The following is a 23,640-nucleotide window of genomic DNA, read 5'->3' on the forward strand; positions in this document are numbered from 1 at the left end:
TGGGCCCTACGTGGCCTGAAAATGGCCCAATTGTCGCAGATTTAAGAAGAAACCTTTCAGTTTCTTCGGCTCCGGTAACCTCGGCTTTCAACGGCGTTCGACTGAGGTAAGTTATCTCCCCTCTCCTCTTTTCTTTTCTGTTTTTCTTTGGGTTTTCTTTTGTTTTTCGAATCTCTCTCTCTTTTTTGTCTGATTTTTCTCTCTCAAGTCCCGAATCCTTTGTGTTTTTTTCCTTCGCCGAATGCTCCTTAAATCCCGAATGGTTTCCCTTTTTTATCTCCCTTCCCTATGTGATTTTTTTGCTATTTGATGGACTTGATAGATATATTTGAGTCCCTTAGGATAATGTTTGGTTTTGTAAGATTTTCCTAATCCTTTTTCTTGTTGATGGACTGCTGACTGATGAGTTTGATGAAGTGTTGTCATTGTTCGGTGCAGGTGGGATAATCGGCGGTGATAGTGGAAAATAGATGGCATCGTCATACATCATATTCCTAGGGTTAGGGTTTTAGAAACCCTAGGGGATCGGGTCGAATCCGAATTCGGGTATGGATCCGGGTCGAATACTAGGTCAGAGCTCCAGCTGGATCTTGTAACTGGGTCAGATTACTGGATTGAATGGTCTGTTGGGTCTTGTACTGTAACTGGGTTGGGCTCCAATATTGGGCTTTGGGTAAAGCCTAAAAAATTGTAATAAAATAATTAATAATAATAATAATATTATTATTATTATTATATTATTATTATTGTAGACCCAGACAAAAACGGGTGTCTACAGCTGCCCCTTTTTGCATATTTTTGTGTTAACAAGAATAAGGTAAAGACGAAAAAGACAACCAATTTTTGTCCGGTTATCTTTTATTGGTTTTGAGATTTGATATGTTTGTCGGTAGGGGACGACACAGCTCATACGCGATAAAGAGGTCTGGTCGTCTAAGGGTGAGACGGCTCTTATGTGATGAGGAGATCTGGTTAGGGAATGACACGACTCATACATGATGAAGAGTTCTGGCCATCTTTAAAAAGAGCGATAACACGGTTCCTATGTGATGAGGACGACTGGTTATCTAGGGGTGACACGGCTCCTACGTGATGAGGAGGTCTACTCGAGGGATGACACGGTTCCTACGTGATGAGGATGATATACCATCTTTAGGGATGCCATCACGGTTCCTGCGCGATGAGGACGACTGGTTATCTAAGGTGACACGGTTCCTACGCGATGAAGACAGTTGGTCGGGGGATGATACAATTTCTACGTGATGAGGACGGCATACAATCTTTAGTGATTTTGGTTTCAAGAAAAAATCGACTCACAGATTATGCTTCAAGAGAAGTTTTCTCCAGAGAGACAAAATTCTTTTCAAGGGAAACGATCTCAAAGATGTTTATTTTGTTTCAAGGGAAACGATCTCAAAGATGTTTGTTTTGTTTCAAGGGAAACAGACTCAAAGGTAGGTGTTTCAAGAGAAACTGTCTCCAAAAACAAAATTTTGTTTTAAAGAAAACAAACTCAAAGATTTTTTTTAAAAGAAACTGTCTCGAGAGACAAAATTTGTTTTTAAGAAAACTGTCTCTAGCGAGACGACACTTTGTTTCGATAGAAACAACATCAAAGGATACTGATAGTCTGCTTGCTCCTACTGGTGGAGGAAATGTCTTCAGAAGATCTAATCGTTCACATCAGGATGTTGAATCCCCAAAGATGCCCCAACATTCATCATTTCTTGCTTCAATACTGATTCTAGGCATGAGCTTTGTGTATGAGAGCCACATGTCAACTACCAAGATCCACTCCAGAGAGATTGTCTTGTTTGAAAAATGTTTTTCTTCTTCTTGTATTTTCAAAAAGTCTGAAAATATCAATTAAAAGAGTTTTGAAAAATGTTTAATCAAAAGTTTGAAAATATTGCCCCTTTCGAGGTTTCACAATTGACAAATCATAAAACAAGAGTTCATTGGATATCAAAGAATTAATTACACTGTTAATCATTCAATAAATTATAGCTATTTGACAAGTGTCAAGATCAATGCTATCTTTGAGAAATTGTTAAGTAAGGAAAGGATAAAAAAGTCTCAAGTTATTGTGTTTAGTCAAAGGTATGGTGCTCTAATTTATTTGTTGTTCACTGATCTGATGGAGTAGCTTCTTTACTAATTTATTGGAAGTGTTCTCCGACTCCTAACTCTCATGATCTTATTCGGGTTGTGCGATGTCTCATCAAGGGATTTGTACGATCGCCTCATATGCAATAGTTGCACCATCTTTATATTCGAGCTGCCTTTTCAGGTTTTCAACTTGAATCCTCCTTTGGTTTCAAGATGTTATTCAGAATTTACGTCTTGAACCCCCTTTGTTATTTTTCTCTATAATGCATTAAAGATTCTAGAAAACCTTTTGTAAATAAAAGATTAATCTTGATGGGTGGGAACAAATCTGAAGATAGTCTCTTCTATTCAGAAATCTATGTATGATTATAAGGGACTTTTAAGGCACGTAATGTAGGCCATGGTTCACGATTATGAAAGAAAATGATAAATAGGCCCAAATAAGTGTATAGGGTTATTGAACCAATGATCAATTCATTCTGATGCCTTCGATTTTGTCTTGCTCAATTTGAATATGCTCGCATGTGTCTTTCTCTTAATGTTCTATGATCTTCAAGTGAAGTAATTCTGGAATGATGGTACTTGATCAATATTATAGTTTGAAGCTCGATGCGTCATTTGAGTCGAGGGACTCTTTGCATGTGTTTCTTGTCCTATATTTTTCTTTGTTTTTCTTTTGTTCTTTTTTCTTTGCTTTTTCTCTTTGTTTATATTCTCTTTGCTCTTTGTTTTTTTTTTGCTCTTTGTTTTTTTTCTCTTTGTTTTGATTGGATCTTCACACTTGGCATTTGGTTCACCTTTTAGTATCTCATCTGGATCAATGTCTTCGCTCATGCGAGCATATTTCCTTCACCTTGCCCCCCCAGTGTGGAGGGTGATCCTTGGTTAGGGTTGAATTAGAAGAAAATATCATTCAGGCTCAAATGGGGACACAAGGGATATATTTTCTCCTTTTGTGAAGGGATAAAGAAAGAATGTCGTTCATCATTTCATACACAGAAGTCCTTGCAGAAGAGGTATCCCGAGGGGGATAGATTTTCAGAATTAATTTTTATTCACATGAAAACAATGTAATTAATGCATGATAGAATTATTTTGAATTAATATTTTTTTCTGCTTCTTTCTCTCAACATGTCTCTATGTTCAAGCTCATCATTAGGAAGTTGATGCGAGAAGCCCAAAGTCGTGTCTTATTGTAAGAGGTTCATGTTCAAGTGAACATCTTGTATTTAAGCCCAAAAATCGGGCGTTCTTTGCTAATTTGCTTCATTTTCCTTTTGCATGAGAGAGAGAAAGAGAGAGAAGGGGAGAGAAATCTCTCCAGAGCTTCGACCGAAGCTCATACTTCGGTGGAGCTCCACCATGTGGGCTGACACTGACCGACGATCGCCGCCGTATGCCGGAGAGGAGAAAAAAAGCATCACCCAAAGTATCTTGTGCCCCAGAGAGAGGATCTGGGCCCGCGTGGCCTGAAAATGGCCCAATCGCCGCAGATCTAAGAAGAAACCTTTCGGTTCCTTCGGCTCCGACAACCTCGGCTTTCAACGACATTCGACCGAGGTAAGTTATCTCCCCTCTCCTCTTTTCTTTTCTGTTTTTCTTTGGGTTTTCTTTTGTTTTTCGAATCTCTCTCTTTTTTCTCTGATTTTCCTCTCTCAAGTCCCAAATCCTCTATGTGTTTTTTTCTTCACCGAATGCTCCCCAAATCCCGAATGGTTTCCCTTTTTTATCTTCCTTCCCTCTATATTTTTTTGTTGTTTGATGAACTTGATAGATATATTTGAGTGCCTCGGGATATTATTTGATTTTGTTAGATTTTCCTATTCCTTTCTTTTGTTGATGGACTACTGTCTGATGAGTTTGATGACTTGTTGTCACTGTTCGGTGCATGTAGGACAATCGGCGATGACATTAGAGAACAGGCGGTGGCGGCAGACATTATAACCTTAGGGTTAGGATTTCAGAAACCCTAGGGGCCCGGGTCGGATCTGAATTCGGGTATGGATCCGAGTCGAATGATGGGTCGGTTTGGGTCTCGGGTCGGAGCTCCAGCTGGATCTTGTAACTGGTCGGGTTGGTGGATTGGATGTTCTGTTGGGTCTTGTATTGTAACTGGGTTGGGTTCCAATATTGGGCTTCGGGTAAAGCCTACAAAAATTGTAATAAAATAATAATTATTATTAATAATAAGATAATAATAATATTAAAATATTAATATTTTGTAGACCCGAACAAAAACGGGTATCTACACATACACCATATTAACCACGTCTGAATATAATGAGTTTATGTATGGATATCATTTGTGTAGTTTACTTACTTTTAATATATAAAATATATTCACAAGCTAATTTATCTCAGTGATTAAAGGAATTGTTGTTGTTTATAGAGTTCACAAATTCGAGTACTAACAACAACAACAGGGTGATTGAACTTTTATTGTTAAAAAAAATATAATATTTAAAACAAATATTATTTTGTAGGCACCTTAGCTTAACTAAAAAATATAATATATATAATTATGTTTATTGCAACAAAATATTCATTTTGGTATTTTTTTAGAATATTTTGATCTCGATGTTTTATTTTAAGATAAAATTTTTTTTAATGTTTGACTAAATAGTCACTTTGAATTTTATTATTTTTTATAGAGCATTTTAGCTCCTAAATTTTTTTTAGGATAAAAAAAAATCCTATTTTGGAGCGCTAGTCACTTATTAATTAATAATTTCCATTCATGGAGAAACCTTTTTACCCCGGAATAAAACAACTAAGACTAAAATATTTTAAAAAAAATATATAAAAGTCAAAAAGATCATTTAACGAACTTTTGGGAGCTAATTTTATTATTATGCATTTATATTTTGATCTCTACTCATGTTAAGCCTAACTACTACTTAAGCTACTGTTATGATCATGATGAGTTGATGATTCTTGGAACTGAGTTGATGACTTCTTTAACCGAGTGTAACATAGAGACCAGTGGAAAGTGTCCGCAAAGCCCATAGTATTTTAATCTTTGGCCCAAACGTAGGCTTTGTTCTAATATAAACCCTAGTTGTTTTCACCTTAAGCTTTCTCCGTGATTTATAGGGTTTCCCTCCGCCGTTCTTAATCACAAAAAAAAATCTTGGAAGTAGTTTTCGGAGTTGCAGAAATGGTAAATCCCAAACCCCATTTCAAACAATCGTCCTCTATTACTATTCATCACCTTCATTTTATATTTATATTGATTTTGTTGTTAAATGTAGGGTCCGAAGAGAGGTGGAAAAGTGGCCGTGCCTTCCAAGAAGAAACAAGTAAATTTTCTTTACTTTCTTTACACATGAATACCTCTAAGAACTCGATCGTCATCTCACTATCCTTTATGTTATTTTGATTTTTCATTATTAGGAGAAGGTTGTCAATCCATTGTTCGAGAAGCGTCCGAAGCAGTTCGGTATTGGAGGGGCTTTACCTCCTAAGAAGGATCTGCATCGATTCGTAAAGTGGCCTAAAGTTGTTCGCATTCAAAGGAAGAAGAGGATCCTTAAGCAGCGGTTGAAGGTTCCACCGGCATTAAACCAGTTTACCAAGACTCTTGACAAGAACCTTGGTATGCACTAAAATCTCCACCCGTTTCTGATTTGTGCATTAGATTCACCATGTTTGGTTTGACTGATTATTTGCACTACTGTTTTGTTTTCCCGTCAAATTCGAATGGATATTTGCATGGTACTAAATTGCAGTTGCGGATGCGGTGTCGTTTGTTGTGGATGTTATGACTGATTTACCTCCTAAAGTAAAATTAACAATGATTTTAAATCGCAGATGAGGTTGCAATGTCACGTTGTCCTTGAAAATGTTAGACCTTGAAAAATGTTTCAATGAGGTTGTTACATTGTGTTGTGGCCGCAATTAAATACTAATGATGTATGTATAGTAGGAGTTCGGGAAATTGATTTGTAACGTCTTTAGTTATTTTAGATATATAGTTCTGACTTCTGACCTTTCTCCCGATAATTTGATTATATGAGAAAAAGAATGTGGATCGGAAATATGGAAATTGATGAATGTTGGAGATTTCTCACATTGATGGCAAGGTAAAGGTGACTTTTTGAATTTTTGATGGGATGTTGGAGATGGTTATTTTCGAATTTATTATGTGGTTTTTGAATGTTGTCCTCGTTGCAAAAATGTTTGTTCCTTTTTATGCATATACTTATTATGCCATGTTCTCGCATCTTGTCGAATCCATCATTCTTAATCATTTTTATAACATCTTGCATCTGTGTTCCCTTCCATATTCCACTCCATATTTATCGCTGTAGGGTACCTTTTCTTTTTGTAACGGTTGTGAATGAAGATTAGTCATTTAACCTTGGTTATCTTGTGTCCCATTACAGCAACAAATCTGTTCAAGTTACTCCTCAAGTACAGGCCAGAGGACAAGGCGGCGAAGAAGGAACGTCTGTTGAAAAAGGCCCAGGCCGAGGCTGAAGGCAAAGCACCCGAGTCTAAGAAACCAATTGTTGTGAAATATGGTCTTAACCATGTTACATACCTCATCGAGCAGGTTGCCCTCTAATTGCTTTCTGTTGCATCAGTTTATTAAGTGTGGTCTTGTACTTTTACTATTTTTTAGCACATAAAAATAGTAGTTTCTTTATAATATTTTCTGCAGAATAAGGCACAATTGGTTGTTATTGCCCATGACGTGGATCCCATTGAGATGGTAGTGTGGCTCCCGGCTCTGTGCAGAAAAATGGAGGTCCCTTACTGCATTGTTAAAGGAAAATCACGTTTGGGATCGGTAAATTTCTTCTATATCTTCCAAATGCCTAATTATGGAGTTAATGAGAGGGTACTTAATCATGTTAGTGTATTACTGCAGATTGTCCACAAGAAAACTGCTTCTGTCTTGTGCTTGACCACGGTTAAGAACGAGGATAAGATGGAATTCAGCAAAATCCTCGAGGCAATCAAGGTAAGAATACACCCATGATATTATATTGAAGTCATACTTCGTTATATTCACTGGTGCTGTACATTGCAGGCCAACTTCAATGACAAGTACGACGAGAATAGGAAGAAGTGGGGAGGTGGCATCATGGGATCCAAGTCACAAGCCCGAACCAAAGCAAAGGAGAGGCTTCTTGCAAAGGAAGCTGCGCAGAGGATGACTTAGAGGAAGTATACACCTTTAGTCTGAGGTTGGTGTTTGATTAAATCGTCTAGTGTAGTGAGCTACAATCGATTTTCCTTTAGTGTAGTAAGTCACAGTTGATTTTGGACCTGGTTTACTCATTTTCTTAGAGGAACATTGATATCGTTTTTCGTGGTTGAACTTTCTAAGTGCCTAGTACGTGGTGAAGTTTGTGATTTTCTAAATGAATTATGAATCCGTGTTTTATTTGAAAAGTAGTCATGATAAGGGCAATTACCTTGGAGGTCCTGATAAGTTGTGCGAATTCTTTCACTTATTGTTCTCAAAACGAACAAGAATCAGAATGAAAATACAAACAAGGAAATAGCAATTTAATTACATCGTTATGTGTATGATAGAAGAACGTCAAGTTTCAGATTTCTGAGATAGCCAAGGACTTGTGTTGACGTGGCAAAGGGAATGCTTATAAAGGGTGAAATGAAAACCGTTATTTTTTATTCACCATTATTTTAGAATGGCAATTTCACCAGCATCGACGGTTTCAACCCGATCGGGATGAAGTCGGGTTGGATTTTTTAAAGGATGAAGTCAGGTCGGTTCAGGTGGAGAGTGAAAAAAATTTTGATACAAGGATGATAATGCAATTTTTTTAAATTTTATTACTTTTTAAATTAAATTCTTATTTTATATCAGGTCAAGTTGGATTTATATTTTAAAAAATTGGGTAGGATTGGAGTTGGTAAAGGATTTATATTTTTTTTGTTAGATTGGGTCGGATGTATGATATAAAATTTTTGGGTCAAATTTGGAGAAAAGTATATTTTTGGGTTGGATTGAATTGACAAAAAACCAAAAATCCAACTCTAACTTGACTCATGTCATCCCTATCTTTAATCCTACTATCCATCCACAGGATCATGGATAGAAATGACCCAATGGTCCATCCCTACCTTTAATCCTACTATCCATCCACAGGATTATGGAAGAAATGACCCAATGTCATTGAGAATTATAAAATTTTAAGAAATAAAATTAAATTATTTTAAGAAATAAAATTAAGTTATTAGTAGAAAATACAAAAATAATTAAATTACATAAAATTTTAAGAATTTCAAGTGATGATATCTCCTTAATCTATTTTCAATTCATTCATGTTTATTTTTAGGGTTTGGTGGCCCAGAGGAAAGTTAAAATTAGGTCTTTAATTAGGAATTTAAGTTACAATTATTTAAATTATAATATGTATTTGTGTATTTGGCCATTTTTGGTTTATCACTATTACGAACATAATTGACGATATTACGGTCATTGCAAGTATCGTGATTATGGTTTTTTAATAACAGATGTTACGATGGACATAATAGTTGTAGATATCTCGATTTCTGACGATGTCATTATCACTATATAATTATTGTTGTTGTAGTTACATATTTACAAATTGTTATTTAAATAATTGTTCCTAATAACAACTTAAAATAAAATTTAAAGGTAGTTCCATAATAACAAGTATTGAAAGAAATGAATTGTTAATAATAAATATTAAAATAGTAAATTTTAAGAGTAGTTCATCATATCAAATACTGAAAAATTTACATATACAATAACAAATAAGTATTAGAATAAAAATTGAATTTTAAAACTATACATCTAATAACAAATATTAAAAAATCAGAGCCGCAAGTATTGAGAAAAACTGGGGCCTTAATAATAAATGTTAGAAAAAGTATTACTGAAAAGTTGGACAATTATTAAATATTAGAAAGATAAATTATAAGATTATGATTAATAATAAATATTAAAAAAATAAAACCTATAATAATAAGTATTAGAAAAAAATTAAATCCTTAATAATACATATTAAAAATAATTAGACTTTGTAATTGGTAGAAATTTATTTTTTAAAATATAATGAACTATAAAATTTTTGGGGTCCTGAAAATATCCCTCCTATTAGAGGCGGAAGGTAATGAGGACTAGTTGAGGCCATGGTCCTCCAAATCTTTTTTTTTTTTTGAAGTTTAGACCTTTAAATTTTTAAAACATTTAATTTGGTATCCACAATTTTTATAAACCTATATTATTTTTAAAAAATTTTAAACATGCTTTTGTAATCCCTCCCATAATTATTAAAAATTCCGTCACTGTTAGTCTTGGAACAAAGCTTCCATCCTCACCTGACAGCCATGGAGCCAGCGACGCCATATCAGTAACCGTTCTAACAATTCAAAAACAATTTTCCACCAAATCATTATATGATATGACATTTTTCCACCATATGTCACGCCTTTCTTTCCATAAGCTTATTCTCTCCGCTACTCTCCAGGACAAGAAACTGGTAAAAATACTCGAAACCCAAGTTTCAACTTCCTTTAATATCTCGTTTAATTCAATATTTTAGTATTGAGAAAGTAGAAGCCGATAGGAATATATCATGGGTTTTGTTTGTTATGTATTATTCAATTATGGGTTTCTGTTATTTTTTTTCTTCTGGGTTTTGAATTGTGTTTTTGAGAGTTGGAGATTAAATTTGAATGTTAAGACCTGCTGAGAGTATGTTTGGTAGGGAGAATTAAATTAATATTTTGGTAGCTGGTGTGATATGATGTTGTTTAAATAAAATAATAGTAGTTTGTTTGGCTACTGGATGAACTGGGTAACGTATAAAAATGGAAGAAACACAAGATCTAAATTCTTCTTACAGAGTCCTTATTAGACAAGTGGTGGATTGAAGTTGTGAGGATACTTGCTGGAATTAATTACATATGCATGATTTTATTTATATGATTTTAGATAATAAAATATTATCTTTATTAATTAAGAAAACTGCAAGTTATTACTAGTTGTGTTAAGCATTTCATTTTTCATTCTCGTCGTATGCTACGTTGATTTCGGAATCTGTGAGTAACATCCATAGTTTGTCATCTGTTTGTTTGACATTTCTTTCTAGTTTATGCTGCTACTGAGTTTGGTTGTCTCAGGCAGAATTCAGTTCAGAGGTGCCGTAACCGGTTTTTTCCCGGGTATGAATTTTTACTTGGCGGAAAAATTAAAATGAATAAATAAATGATTTTGATTTAAAATAAAATATTTTGGGAGTCACCATTGACCCTTTGGGTTAGGTAGGTCAAATACCTAAAAACAACCTTTTAAAATAGTTTTTAAGAAAACATAATTTAAAAGATAAACTGATCTGCGTATAACCAAAATTTTTTAGTAAAGAAGTGATTCGTGGTCGATTACGTTTAGGGAAGGATTAACACCCCTAAAACGCCCAAAATTGGTACTCATTAATTATAAATTGTCTCTATTATTGGAAATTTAAAAATTCAAAAATATATTTAATTCATAATCATGTTATTTCAAATTTATTAATATAATTTTAAGAAAATATATTAATATCTATATATATTTTTATTTTTATAAATAAGATATTTATTTACTTAGAAATATCAGAAAATGACTTCTAGGTGTTTTAAGACTGCCCATTTCTTAATATTAAAAAATAAATGAATATTAATAAAACATTTCTCTAAAAATAATTAATATATAATTTATAAAAATAGGATATTTATTTAAGAATATCAGAAAAGGACTTCTAGGTGCTTTAAGACATCACATTTCTTAATATTAAAAAATAAATAAATATTAAAATATGATTATTTTTCTTAAAAGTAATTTATATAAAATTAAATTTATAAATAGAATGTTTATTTAATATATAAAAAATAAGTAAATAAATAATATTTATTATATATGTTTATATGACTACATAATAATAATAATAACACTAATAATACATATAAAATTAAAATATAAAATGACTGAAATAAATATAATTTAAAACTATAGTACTAAAATATAAAAAGTAATAAAGCTTGTAGTTAAAAAAAGAAAGTATTTGAAATTAGTGACTAAATTATAATATATTAAAATTAAATACCCTAATTCATAATTAGGTATTTAAAATTTCAGTGGCTAAACATGTTATTTTACCTATTATTACTTTAATGACTAAAATAAATATATATAAAATTCGGACATCAAATTAAATTAAATTAAAACATGTTATTCATATTGAAATATTAATTACTAAAATTAGAGGACTAAATCCGTTATTTTACCTAAAATATATATATTATTTTATGTAAAGGACTAAATTATAAAGTAAATAAAATTCACAGACCGAATTAAAATATTCATAATTTAAATCTAGTGACTAAAATATAAATTTATAAATTTAAGATAAATGCGGAAAGGGTTTTACCCTTATCAAATTACACACAATCCTATCCCCAGAACGATGTCGTTCGGGGAGGGGTATTTAAACCCTAAACCGAATAGCCTTAAGATCATTTTTTATTTTCTTTTTCCCCTTTCTCTCTAACTGAGAGAGTTTTAAAACTATCTCGCCTCTCTCTAGGATTCCCTCACCGGAGGGAATCCGATCACCGACCGACAGCCACACGCCGCCGCTAACCTCACCGTCGGCCACCGTCGTCGGTGGCCGAAAAATACAAAAATTTCCCAAATGTTAGATCCGAGCGATCTATACCCAAATCCAACCCTAGTTTATCCTAAAAAGCTAGGGATTTTTGTAGATTTAGAGAAATACCTTCGGTATTATGTTTCTGTGGTAGGGTCTCCGGTCACCGTGCGACTTCTCTGGTAAGTTTCTCAGTTTTTTTTATATATTTGTTTTTTTTTTTTACTTTTTCTTTTCTTTGCTTGCCGTGTCTCTTCTCCTTATTGGCAAGGGGCTCGGTGGCTTTTATAGCTACCACTGAGGCTCGCCTTAGACTGGTCTCAAGGGTAGAGTTTGGTGAGTCACCAAACCTAAAGTGGTGACTCACACTAAAGTCATAACGTGGAAGACCATCCTTGCTTCCTTTGGAGATTTCTGTTGAAGCATGGCGGGGCTTGGCAACAGCTGGCTGGGACGTGGAGCGGCGGTAACTGGTGTAGTCCCTAGGGTATCATAACCCTAGGGTTCTTTCTAGTGCGTCTTTGGACCGTTGGATCTCATCAGATCCAATGGTGGATGATTGATGGCGGCTAGGGCTGAGATACAAACCCTAAATGGGTTTAAGATTGTCATTTGGGCCGATCTGGGTGTGAGTGGGCCTCTGGGTTTTTTGGTTATAAGTGGACCTCGGGTATGATTGGGCTTGTAATGTAAATAATAAAAATAATAATAATAATAATAATAATAATATAATTATAAAATAAATAATAGTAATAAATAAAATAAAATAAAATAATATAATATTAATATTAATAAAAATATATAACAAATGGATAAAAAATTAGTATCTTCAGCTGGCACTCTTTGCTCATTCTTGTGTTAACAAGAATATGGCAAAGACGAAAAGATAATAAATTTTTTTATCCATTTGACTTCACTTGATTATGATGGCAATGTTGAACAAATTCTTCTTTGGGATTAGTTCTTCTCATTATGAACTTTTCCACTGGGGATGACAATTTATCTCCTTCTATGATGTAATCTAGCAAAAAGTTGAACAAATTCTTCTCATTATGAATTTCTTCTTCTTTTTCAGATGAGTTATTCTCATTATGAACTCCTTCTGGAAATGTTGATCTTCAAAAGAAGGGTTGTTAATTTGGCTTTATATGTGATGAATTAAGGCAAGGTTGAATAAGTTCTTCTCATTATGAACACTTCTGGAAATGTTGATGCTGATCTATCTCCTTCTGTGATAGTGTCATGCAAAAGGCTGAACAGGCTCTTCTCATTATGAACTTCTTCTTCCTCTTCAAATAAGTTCTTCTCATTATGAACTTTCTATAGAAAATTTGATGCTGATTTATCTCTTTCTGGGATAGAATCAAGAAAAAGGTTGAACAAGTTCTTCTCATTATGAACTTCTTCTTCCTTCTTCAGATAAGTTATTCTCATTATGAACTTTCTCTGGAAAAGTTGATGTTGATCCATCGAGTGATGAATTCGAGCAAAAGGTTGATCAAGTTCTTCTCATTATGAACTTCTTCTTCCTTCTTCAGATGAGTTCTTCTCATTATGAACTCTTCTGGAAATGTTGATGCTGATCAATCGAGTGATGAATTCGAGCAAAAGGTTGAACAAGTTCTCCTCATTATGAACTTCTTCTTCCTTCTTCAGATGAGTTATTCTCATTATGAACTCTTCCGGAAATGTTGATCCATTGAGTGATGGATTCGAATCTTTGCTAAAATCTTTGAAATTCCTGTTAAATATTCAACATGGATAAAATGAATGAAAATGCCCCTATTTTACAAATGTCTAAATATGATGCATGTATGTTAAGTTCATCTTTATTTGATTTCAAAGTGGCCAAATCGGTCTTTCTTCACTTGTGTAGAAATCCAATAAATATTTCTTATTTGAAAAGATAATCTATCATCTTTGAAGAGAGAATCTATCATCTTTAAAGAATGTATATGTAGATATGCCAAACTTAGTAGATAAAGTAAGAGAGCAGTATCTGTTCTGATTTGACTCTTGAAACACATCATAAGGAGGATTTATCCTAATTCCTTTCATGTATCCACATCTAATTGGATATTGAATAAAGCCATTAAGACCAAATCATGTTGAGATGTTTAACAACAATCTATTGTTCAATCTTAGTTGGCTCCATTAGTTTCTTTTTGTTAAAATTTCAGCTCCCCTTCTGTGGAAAGAAATCTTCATCATATCTCACTTCAAAGCTTAGTGTTGAAGAAGACAAACTTCATTTTGGATCAATAAATGGAAATACCATATGATTGCAACATTGGTTCAGCACCATAATTACTGGTTCATCACCATACTTACTGGTTCATAAAACATTTGACAACACATTCATCATTTCTTGTGGCTTCTGCCCAGAATTTCTTTTTTGTTTTTCTGTTTTACTTGCTCCCAAATGACTTTATGATGGTAATAACTTGTTTGCTTTTCAAAAATAATTGCAAATGTTGATAAAACTTACTTTAGATTCCATGCACTTAAAAGTATTAACAGAAAATGATATCCAGAAATTTTTTGCTTGTTTCAAGATTATGTTAATCTATTTACAAGGTGTTTATATGAAAGAATAAAATGAATTTCAAAAGATAAACTTGGAATAAATATATAGAAATGTATTCAAAGTTATGACAAACATAGGAATGATAAAAATTCAAATGACTCAACAAATTATTAGCATAAGTATTTCTAAACTAATCAACTTGATATAATTTAGAGCACTGAGGTAAGCTTATGTCTAGAAGATCTCAAACGTTGCCATAATGCTTGTTGATGTAAACTTTCTCCCAAAATATCAAGCTCTTAAAAGGTTTTCAACTCAAATCCTTCATTTGGTTGCAAGACGCCCTTTACGGGTTTTCATCTTGACCCTCATTTTCTATTTTCTCTCTCTTATTTTATTTTATTTTTTTCATTTTCATTTTCATTTTTTTCTTCTTTAAGCATAATATTTCTTGACAGAATCTGAGTTTATTGGGGTTCTCAAAACTTTTCCATCCATTTCTGCCAAGATTAACGCTCCTCCGGAAAAAGGCCTTTTTTACAACATATAGCCCTTCCCAATTAGGCATCGATTTCCCACGGAAATCTTTATGTATAGGCAAGATCTTTTTCAGCACTAGATCACCCTCTTGGAATTCTCTTGGATGTACTTTCTTGTCATGAGACTTCATCATCCGTTTCTGATACATCTGTCCATGGCAAATAACTTTCAATCTCTTATCCTCAATAAGGTTCAATTGATCAAATCGAGCTTGGATCCATTCAGACTCATCCAATTTTACTTATCTCAAAATTCAAAGTGATGGGATCTCAATTTCAATCGGTAAGGCTACTTCCATCCCATAAACTAAAGAAAAAGGCTTTGCCCCAGTAGATGTTCGCACAGTAGTTCGATATGCATATAAAGCAAAAGATAACTTCTCGTCCCAATCTTTGTAAGTTTCAGTCGTCTTTGTAATGATTCTCTTGATGTTCTTATTTGCTGCTTCAACTGCCACATTCATCTTTGGGCGATACGCCACTGAATTTGCATGCTTGATCTTAAACTGTGCACAAAGTTTAGTCATCATTTTGTTGTTCAAGTTCAGAGCATTATCTGTGATGATTCTCTCTGGTAGCCCATACCGGCAGATTATTTCTTTCTTTATAAATTTGCAAACTGTAGACCTCTTAATATTGGCATATGAAGCAGCTTCAACCTACTTGGTAAAATAGTCAATTGCCACCAGGATGAAACAATGTCCATTTGATGCTTTTGGTGTGATTGTCCCAATGACGTCTATTCCCCACATAGAAAATGGCAAAGGTGCAGTCATTACATGTAAAGTTGATGGAGGTACATGAATCTTATCTGTATATACCTGGCATTTATGACATCTCCTTGCATAATCAATGCAATCTGTATGCATGGTAGCCCAATAATATCCGTATCTCATTATTTTTCTAGCTATGGAAAGACCATTTGCATGTGTTTCACATATCACACTGTGTACTTCCTCAATGATGATTCTAGCTTCGCTAGTATTTACACATCTCAATAGCATTTGATCATTGCTTCTTCTATACAAAGTCTCACTATTAAGAAAGTATCTAGCAGCTATTCTTCTCAAGGTTCTTTTTATCAATCTCAGATGCATGTGGATAACTTTGATATTTGATATACTGCAAGATATCATAATACCATGGCTTGCCATCTGCTTCTTCTTCCTCACTGTAGCAATGTGCAGAAACTTCATATACTTGCATTTTGATTGGCATCATATCAACTTTCTTATTTTCCTGAAACATAGCAGCTAGTGTAGCCAAAGCATCTGCCATTTAATTTTCCTCTCGAGGGAGATAATTGAAGGTGACACTTTCAAATTCTTTCACTAATTCGAGGGTAAAATCTTGGTATTCCAGCAATTTGGGATCTTTTGTTTCCCATTCTCATCGTAATTGATACACCACTAACGATGAATCTCTGTATATCTTGAGACATTTAATTTTTCTTTCTATGACTGCCTTCAATCCTATGACACAAGCTTCATATTCCACCATATTATTGGTGCAAAAGAACTCCAATATGCTTGTAAAAGGATAATAAATATTTTCTAGAGAAATTAACACTGCCCTAATTTCTCTTCCCAAGGCGTTGGATGCTCCATCAAAATAAAGATTCCAAGATTCATCATTTGTTCGGACTTCTTTGTTCATGGATATGCACAACAAATCTTCATCTGGAAAATTAAAACTTAAAGACTAATAATCATCTGATACACGACTGGCTAGAAAATCAGCTATGACACTTCCTTTTATCACTTTTTGGTTGACATATACAATATCAAACTCGGATAATAAAATCTGCCATCTAGCCATTTTGCCTGTCAAAGCTAGTGATTCCATTAAGAACTTTAAAGGATCAAGTCTACATATCAACCAAGTGGTATGATATAACATGTATTGTCTGAGTCTTCGAGTAGCCCACACCAAGCCACAACATAATTTTTGTATTGATAGGTATAGAATTTCACAATCAGTAAATTTCTTACTCAGATAATAAATGGCTTTCTCTTTTCTTCCAGATTCATCATGCTGTCCTAGTACACATCCCATCTAATTTTCAAAGACTGTCAAGTAGAGAATTAACGATCTATCAGGCACTGGTGATACTAAAATGGGGGCATTGAATAAATATTTCTTAATAATATCCAAAGTTTCTTGACATTCGTCATTCCAGACTTCAGGATTATTCTTTCGGAGTAACTTGAACACCTGATCACATTTATCAGTTAATTGAGAAATGAATCGAGATATATAATTTAATCTCCCCAAAAAGCCTCGAACTTCTTTTTTTATATTGGGTGGTGGAAGATCTTGAATTGCTTTTACTTTATCTGGATCGATCTTGATTCCTTTTTGGCTGACTACAAATCCCAAAAGCTTTTCCGACGTTACCCCAAAAGTGCATTTAGCGGGGTTGAGCTTTAATTGATACTTTCTCAATCTCTGAAAAAGCTTTCTTAAATTTTGAATATGTTCTTCTTCGGTTCGGGACTTGGCAATCATGTCATCCACATATACTCCAATCCTTTTGTGCATCATGTCATGAAACAGAGTTACCATTGCTCTCTGATATGTTGCCCCTGCATTTTTCAATCCAAATGGCATTACTTTGTAACAGAAAGTGCCCCACATGACTACAAATATTATTTTTTTTCATATCTTTAGGGTTCATTTTTATCTGATTATACCCTAAAAAGTCATCCATGAATGAAAACCATGCATGTCCTGCTGTATTGTCCACCAATGTGTCTATGTAAGGTAATGGAAAGATATCTTTCGGACTAGCTTTGTTAAGATCTCTGTAATCCACACATTCGAACTTTCCCATTCTTCTTTGGTACTGGAACTATGTTGGCTACCCATTCTGGGGCTGCCTGTAGGAATCCTGCATTAATCTACTTCATCACTTTCTCTTTGATCTGCAACAACATTTCTGGCCTCATTCGTCTGAGCTTTTGTTGAATAGGTTTATATGCTGGACTGATTGGAAGTTTATGTACCATTATATCCGTACTCAAACCAGACATATCCTGATAAGACCAGGCGAAGATATCTTTGAACTCTTGGAGGAGATCTATCAATTCTTGTTTTATCTGGGCTGACAAAGTAGTACCAATTTTCACTTCTTTCATTTCTTCATCGGTTCCCAGATTTACAGTCTCAATCTCTTCTTTGTGAGGTAAAATTTGTTTATCTTCTTTTTCTACTAGTTTTAACAATTCGGAAGGAACGCCACATTCTACTTCATCCTCACACTCATTGATTTCCTCCAAACATATGGGCCGCTCTAAATTTATCTCATGATTAAATTTAGGAATAATCAGACTATTAACATTGTGACACCTGCAAATTTAAGTCGGACATATTTCCGAAAGGATATAGTAAATTTATGAAATAAATATAAAGAAGGAAAAATAATGAATGTAAAAATGTAAGGTATAAAGAATGATTGTCATTTGAGAATTTTAAGAAAACTTCTTGTATTTGATATTAAGTGAACTTAACATAATTGCCATTACAAGATAACAAAAACTTTTTCTATTCTTGGGCTAAAGCATAAAGATTAGTTCTGAGTATTACTCTGAGTTAATATTAAAAACTACAGGGAGATCTTCAGCAGTCCAATTGTTGAGTATTTCTCCATGAAGACAAGGGTGAATTCGAGACAAGTATTTGCCAGTCTTGTGGTTATTCGTGATCCCATAGCTTTCTCAACCATGCTTTGTTCTTTTGTCAACTTTTCTTCTTTAAGAGCATCAACAAGCTGTTGTTCTACATTAACCATTCCTCCGGAATTGAATGTGGACTTCAAAGGAGGGAAATACATGCGTTCCCAAGGAATTTATTCTCCCTTCAATCTTGCCCTTCTATTTTCACCTCTTCTTTTCATCTCTTTGTTCCTTTCCTGAAAATTAGGCTTAAATCCAAGCCCTAAACGATCTTTCTTCATCTTCATACTTACAAGAACTGAACTCCCCTGAATATTCTTTCCCAAACCTTTCCCAGTTTTAGCTCCTATGCCTAAAGTCTGTCGTACAATCATTTTGGTGCAATCGGACAATCTGGGATGTGGAATTTTGCTTCCCTCAGCAATAAAGGTTGCATTAACAAATTCCAAAGCTCGGAAAGAGCATTCAAGAGCATCATCATTGGTTTCAATATACGGAGCATCACTTGTCACGAAAGCAATGATTTATTCTTCAGCTCCTACACATATCAGTTGACTGTCAACAACGAATTTCAATTTCTAATGCAGCGAAGAAGGAACAGCTCCTACAGAATAAATCCATGGTTGCCCCAATAAACAATTATATGTAGGGTGGATATCCATTACCACAAAGTTAATATTGTACACTACGGGACCTATCAACAGTGGTATTTCCATTTTTCCTAGCACCTCTTTTGAGTGCCATCAAAAGCTCGCACTACATTCTGATAACTCTTCATGTGCAATTTATCCACCGGCATCCTTTGAAGTGTGAAAAGAGGCATCAAGTTAAGAGCAGATCCATTGTCAATCAATACTCCTGGAAACACATGGCCGTGCCAATGTGTGGTAATATTCAAAGCTTTCACTGATCCCATTTCAGCTTCAGGTAATTCATCATCAATGAACGTTATGTAATTATCAGCTGCTATGTGCCCCATAATCCTGTCAAGCTTGTTGAGAGATATCTTCAGGAATAAATGTCTGATTAAGCATTTTCATCAAGGTATTTCTGTGTACTTCTGAATTCATCAAAAAATCAAGAATTGAAATCCGTGCTTGCTGTTTATGTAGCTGTTCAACCACACTATATTCGCTATGTTTCAGAAATTTTAAGAATTCTTGTGCTGTTTTTTTCGTTACGGGCTCATTGACTGTTAGTGGGGATTCATCATCAAATATCTTTTGGGGTATCACTGTAGCTTTTCCCTTTGTTTTTGCTTGTTCTGATGCATTCGATGTTTCGAGAGAGTAACATCTCCCACTTCTTGTAAAGAATCCGACTTCACTTACTGCTTCAGATGTCGAATCCACACTCTGTATTTTCTCTTCTACTTTTCCAGAGAAACAGATCCTCCTATTATTGAAACATTGGTAGTATAATTCCAAGGTACCCTACGAGTATCCTTATATGGAAATGGTAAAGGAGTAGTAATAACCACTTTCGGCTTTGTTGGTGCAGGATTCACTGTAGATGATTTCACAGTGATGATCATGGGATCCCTTGTTCTCTGCTTAGGTTTAGAATTGTCTGATGCACAAACGTCATCTTCTCTTTTTCCTGGTTCTTCTTCAAAGAACTCTATCTCTTTGTCATTCATCAGTTTTTGCACCAAATCCTTAAATTCAAGGCATAGTTGAATTACATGTCCCTTTTCTTGATGATATTCACAATAATTCTTGCCTTCATTATGCTTTGGCTTGAATTATTGCTGAATCATACCAGATAGGGAAAGTTGTTGAAATATCCAAACAAAGGGGGATTTAATCTCAGAAACATCAGTTTTTGCTTTCCTTCTATTCTCTTCCTGTATTGCATTCACGTTTTTATCTCCATGATTTGGCAACGGATAATTTGATGTAGCTGGTGAATTGAATTCCAATTTTCCAGTATTAATCAAATTTTGGACCACTCTTTTGAATGCCAAACAATTTTCAATAGAGTGACCCGTAATTCTGTCATGATAAACACAATGTGCTTTCACATCGTACCATGGAGGGAATGGTGGTTGCATGGGAATCAAAGGATATGATCGGATGGCATCTTCCTTTAACAACGAATCATAGATCTCAGCATATGGTACTGGTAAGGGTGTAAAGGAAAGCCTTTCATTTTCCCTACGAGATCCTCTGGATTCTATTCGATTAGTGTTTGTTTCCTCCTTCTTAACCATTGGTTGGGTTATTGTAACACTTTTCGAGGTATCCTTGTTTTAAGAGTTCGCATTGTTAACTTCGTTCTCCCTTTTTCGATACATGGGTCTTTTGGAAATAGACCCCTCACTTGACTCAATTTTGCCACTTTTCATGACATTCTCAATAAGTTCTCCAGAAATGACCAGATCTGCAAAATTTCTGGTTGCGTTCCCCATTAAATGACTTAAATATGGAGCCTTCAAAGTGTGGATGAACATTACTACGACCTCTTTTTCTAATAGAGGTGGTTGAACTTGTGCTGCTGTGTCACGCCATCTATCAGGGACCATATCTGTCATGTGGTGGTACTGCTCTAGGAATGCTTTTGCCAGATCCTTCCAGGATCTAATATTGGCTTTGGTCAGTTAAGTATACCACTTTAAAGCTGGTCATGCCAAACTATATTAAAAGCAATGAATTAACAATTTCTCATTTTTCACATGTCCTGCCATTCTGCGACAAAACATAGTAATATGAGACGAAGGGCATATAGTGCCGCCATATCTTTCAAATTCAGGAACTTTGAATTTGATGGGGAGGACTAGGTCCGGGACTAAGCTCAATTCATTAGCGTCAAACCCATAGAATGATTCAGTTACTTCTACGGATTTTATTCTTTCCTCTAAGCTCTTGATCTGTCTGGTCAATTCTTCATTGGCTTTTTCTTTCTCATTCAGCTCATTCAAATCTGGAATTAGATGCTCAGCATTAAATTCCCTTATCTTCACATCTGATATAAGCAGATTTTTGCTTGAAGACGCAAGATCCACTTGTTGATTATCATTTGGTTTGGTCTCTTGAAGTGCTGAAGTGCGAGCATGGATTTGCACAGGTGTGATGCCAGAGTGGTAAACTGGTTCCAGTAGGAAACCTAAAGGATACATAGGTTCCTGGTCAAAAGATACAAGATTTTCATGAATTTTCCAATGGTAGCCTGCTTCTTGAGCATATCTTCTATTTTCTGCATCATACTATCTTGTGAGTTTGCAATACTGGCTTCAATTTTCTCTAACTTCATTCTCATCTCTGCTTGTTCTTTATTATGTTGTTCCTCGATACGTTGTATTTTATCCTCCATGATTTTCTTAGTTGCTTTTCCAGTACCGTAGTGATGTTGAAATTCTCGTTTGGCCAGGATAACTACGATTGAAAATCCTTTCCATATTATTTTTTCAAATTTATTTAATGAATGTTTATCTTAATGCAAAATAAAAATTATACATAAAGAAAATAATGCAATGATAATGAATGTATGCAAAAGGTATTGATCCCAAAAAGTTAACTGTCATATGACAACTTCCATCGGCATACAAAAATTTCTTCATAATAGTTCATAACTACAGATATGGAATAGCTTTCCTATTAAGTTCAATGATTTCCTTAATCTTCCATGACATTTTCTTTCCAAACTTAGAAATTGGATCAATGTGATGCTCAATAATCTTTGCTTTAGCAGCTAACTCCCCAATATATCTGGAAACTTCGCTCATTTGTACCATGGCCTCGAACACCATATTGCTTCTTTCTTCACTTCTTTCTTCATAGAAATCAGTCGATTTTTGCCATTGTTCATTAGTTCCCTTGAGAGTCTGCTCTAATTCAGTGATTCTGACTTGACAACTGTGCAGAGTTTTTTCAAGATCTCGGATTCGTCTTCGTAGTGAAGCGTTCTCCTCATAACTCTTTTTAACATCACTAGGTCCTAGACGAACCTTTTTTTGAAATAATGATTCTTCAAGTTACAAGATGTAAGCATTAAACTCTGATTTTTTGTTTCTACACTGATCCAAATCCTCTTAAAGTTTGGTTTGCGTTTCTTGTGTTCTTTGATTGAGTTTCTGGATTTGCACATTCTTGTTTCTACATCGTTACATCCAATTGCTGGTCACTTCTTGCTCTACTTCTAGTCTGGTGTTGAAATTCTTCCTCTCCAACTCCTATTTTTCCTTTTCAACATCGAACTCTTCAATCCTTTGGCCTCTGACTTCAATTTCGGTAATCAGATTGTTCATTTCAGCTTCAAATCCTTTGAACATGGTGTTTTCCTCATCCTCAAATCTCTCAAGCATGACGTTCTTCATCTCTTCTAATTATTTAGCTCGATCCATTTCTTTCTGCATTTCATTCATAATCTCACGATTTTCAGTTTTGTGTTTTATAGTTCGCTCCCTTTTGTCGACCTCAAGATCTTCCATTTTCTGCTTTCATTTCTCAAGGCTTTTGAGTAAACGACTATTTTTTCCTTTCAAATCTTCAACTCGGCCTTTCTCAATATTCAACTCTTTGGTCATCTATGTTGTCTCTCTGCTCGATCCTGATGCTCTCCAAGACTTTTGTAGCTCATGGTAATTCTTCTTTAACATTCTGAATTCACCATCAACTTTTTCTTTGTTTTCCCTCAGCATTGCACATTGTGCTAAATGAAAGTCAACATCGACACCCATCAACATTCTGGATGACTCTGAATAATTTCTTTGATGTTGGTCCAAGCAATGCCTTTGCCCTCACCCTTTTGTTTCGTACGAGCTACTACCCATTCCTCTCATACTCTTGTAATCTTGGCTAATTTAACTCAGAAAGGTTGAGTTTTAACTGACCTTGAATAAATTCAATTCTCCAAAGCCCCTTCTATATGTAGCAAAGTTATGTACTCTTCAATAGTAGGAACCAAGTCCTCCTTATTGAAAGTGAAGCAATTATACCTGAATTCCAAAATTGAATTAGGGCTCGAAGTAAGTCATCATCAACTTCGACATAGAGCAAATATGGGATGTCCCCGTAAGACTGGTAGAACTACAGCTTTCTATTTGAATCCCAACTCTCCCAAATGCCTTGTAAATCTTGCATATCATTTCTTTTTAGAAAAACCGGAGCATAACTTGCCAACTCAGGTACATAATCATCCTGCAGACTGTCTTCCCCTTGTCT

At 34.6% G+C, this 23,640-nt stretch overlaps 1 protein-coding gene across 2 annotated transcripts; it reads left to right on the forward strand.

Annotated features, from left to right (window-relative positions):
• The first annotated feature begins 5,192 nt into the window (after window positions 1-5,192).
• On the forward strand, window positions 5,193-23,634 carry LOC120172191 (60S ribosomal protein L7a-2-like). Of its 2 annotated transcripts, none has more exons than XM_039179719.1 (8): window positions 5,193-5,269; window positions 5,361-5,408; window positions 5,503-5,704; window positions 6,495-6,664; window positions 6,773-6,901; window positions 6,983-7,075; window positions 7,145-7,360; window positions 23,623-23,634. In XM_039179719.1, the coding sequence occupies exons 1-7, from the start codon at window positions 5,267-5,269 to the stop codon at window positions 7,274-7,276; spliced, it is 777 nt and encodes a 258-aa protein (XP_039035650.1). In that variant the 5' UTR covers window positions 5,193-5,266; the 3' UTR covers window positions 7,277-7,360; window positions 23,623-23,634. The 2 variants fall into 2 exon arrangements, with proteins under 2 accessions (XP_039035650.1, XP_039035652.1); XM_039179721.1 differs by lacking the exon at window positions 23,623-23,634 and adding an exon at window positions 7,381-7,503 and having other exon boundaries at window positions 7,145-7,349.
• The last annotated feature ends 6 nt before the right edge of the window (window positions 23,635-23,640 follow it).

Source organism: Hibiscus syriacus, unplaced genomic scaffold, assembly GCF_006381635.1.
Source record: "Hibiscus syriacus cultivar Baekdansim isolate YM2019G1 unplaced genomic scaffold, ASM638163v2 tig00111847_pilon, whole genome shotgun sequence".
NCBI lineage: Eukaryota > Viridiplantae > Streptophyta > Magnoliopsida > Malvales > Malvaceae > Hibiscus > Hibiscus syriacus.